The sequence below is a fragment of the Mya arenaria genome, chromosome 12, assembly GCF_026914265.1.
Source record: "Mya arenaria isolate MELC-2E11 chromosome 12, ASM2691426v1".
Taxonomy (NCBI): domain Eukaryota; kingdom Metazoa; phylum Mollusca; class Bivalvia; order Myida; family Myidae; genus Mya; species Mya arenaria.
The window spans coordinates 29,228,014-29,230,208 of NC_069133.1; the positions used below are offsets into that span (position 1 = coordinate 29,228,014).

At 39.2% G+C, this 2,195-nt stretch overlaps 1 protein-coding gene across 1 annotated transcript; it reads right to left on the bottom strand.

Moving 5' to 3' along the window:
- Window positions 1–1,059: 1,059 nt before the first annotated feature.
- LOC128210590 (prostatic spermine-binding protein-like) lies at window positions 1,060–1,884 on the bottom strand. Its single transcript, XM_052914941.1, has 2 exons — window positions 1,696–1,884; window positions 1,060–1,332 (listed from the first exon to the last, which is right to left on the bottom strand). The coding sequence occupies exons 1-2, from the start codon at window positions 1,882–1,884 to the stop codon at window positions 1,060–1,062; spliced, it is 462 nt and encodes a 153-aa protein (XP_052770901.1).
- Window positions 1,885–2,195: the final 311 nt, after the last annotated feature.

Below are 2,195 nucleotides of genomic sequence, written 5' to 3' on the forward strand. Positions count from 1 at the left end.
TAATCGTCACATGACCTTTTAAAATAGTGAGGCGGTCACATGATATCCTGTGACGATACACAAGATGTTCCAGGGAAGAAATACGCTCTTTTCCTCTCTGGATGTGGGCGTATAAAGTACAAAAATCCGGTTCGCGGTGAACATATAGATGCGCTCGAACAAAAACTGTTTCACGTTTCAAAAATATAGGTGCGGCAAATCCGCAGAACGAAACATGACTTTGGTGAGGCCTAAGCTTGAATATTGAGGATTTTTTAAATAAAATCTTTGAATTTATTTTAACGGTCACAAAACGTTTAGAGTAATTGAGATTTATGTCATGCATGCGGGAGAAAGAGTGGAAAATATTCGGTGAGCTTGAAGTTAAATCTGATCACGACATCTTTGTGACAGTTGTGTGTGCGAAAACAACGTTAGTGCCGTTCATTGCTACAACCATGTTACCAATCCATTATTTTTGTTTTGAGATATTAAGCTATTGAAGAATAATGATTATTTTCGGCGTAAAAATGTCTACGACCATTCGTAATAACTAACTATTTTATGTCTTTAGTTGGTCTGTTACATTGTATTTGGAATTCTGAGTGTTCAACTTTATACACTATGTATGACTATTGTATATCGTCGTTACCCTCCGAATGCCGTTGTTTCAATACAATAACTTTTTATTACACTCCTGTCATCATTGCTATTTCCATCAGTCGTCACTGTTAACATCTTGTCACCGTTTTATACGACGCTGGCGTCGTACTTATTACTCAAAACACCGTTGTTTACGCCGATACCACCGTTGTTACACATATCACCGTTAACAAACGTCTTATCGTCCTTGCTTCTAGTTTCTACTAGGCCATCGCCAAAATTTCGGCTCCCTTCGTCGACTGTTTAAACTGCCGTCGACGTAAACATCCTTTGTCGGTATCGTTTTTACACCTAGCCGGTGTTGTTTAGTCTCATGTCGCCGTTGTTAATACTCTAATAGTCAGTATTATCCCTCTCATCGGCATTGTTATCCCTCTCATCGTCATTGTTATCCATCTTATCGTCATTGTTACCCCTCTAATCGTCATTGTTATCCCTCTCATCGTCATTGTTATCCCTCTCATCGTCAGTGTTATCCCTCTCATCGTCATTGTTATCCACTTTATGGTCATTGTTACCCCTCTCCTCGTCATTGTTATCCCTCTCATCGTCATTGTTACACCTATCATAGTCATTGTTATCCCTTTCATAATCATTGTTACCCCTCTTATCGTCATTGTTACCGCTCTCATCGTCGTTGTTAACACTCTCATCGTCATTGTTATCCCTCTTATCGTCATTGTTACCCCTCTCTTGTCATTGTAATCCTTCTCATCGTCATTCTTATCCCTCTCATAGTCATCGTTTCTCTTTCATCGTCATTGTTATCCCTCTCATCGCCATTGTTATCCCTCTCATAGTCATTGTTTCTCTTTCATTGTCATTGTTATCCCTCTCATCGCCATTGATATCACTTTCATCGTCATTGTTATCCCTCTCATCGTCATTGTTATCGCTCTCATAGTATCGTCATTGTTATCCCTCTCATCTTCATTGTTATCCCGCTATTCGTCATTGTTAACACTATCATCGTCATTGTTCACACTCTCATCGGCATCGTTTCCCTCTCATCGTCATTATAATCCCTCTCATCGTCATTTTTATCCCTCTCACAGTATCGTCATTGTAATCTCTTTTATCGTCATTCTTATCCCTCTCATCCTCATTGTTAACACTCTCATCGTCATAGTTAACAGTTTCATTGTCATTTTTATCCCTCTCATCGTCATTGTTAAGACTCTCATCGCCATTGTTAACAGTCTCATCGTCATTGTTATCCATCTCATCGTCATTGTTATCCATCTTATCGTCATTGTTACCCTCTAATCGTCATTGTTACCCCTCTCATCGTCATTGTTAACAGTCTCATCGTCATTGTTATCCCTCGCATCGTCATTGTTATCCCTCTCATTGTCATTGTTATCCCTCTCATCGTCATTGTTACACCTCTCATAGTCATTGTTATCCCTTTCATAATCATACAGTTCCCATTTCCGTCACCGCCACTTCATCGTCTGTGTGATTTAAGAGTTTTGATTTGTTTGCTTTGTTTGACTGATTTTCAATGTGAGCCGCATCGTGCGATTTTTCATGATATATGCTATGTTTGTTTT

What these genes read in the sequence shown, in the direction of transcription:
- LOC128210590 (XM_052914941.1), bottom strand. Translation starts at nt 1,884, where the DNA reads ATGGATAACAATGACGATGAGATGGATAACAATGACGATGAGACTGTT. An exon ending in GAGATTACAATGACGATACT is followed by an intron (nt 1,333 to 1,695) that starts GTGAGAGGGATA and finishes CAATGACAAGAG; the next exon opens with AGGGGTAACAATGACGATAA.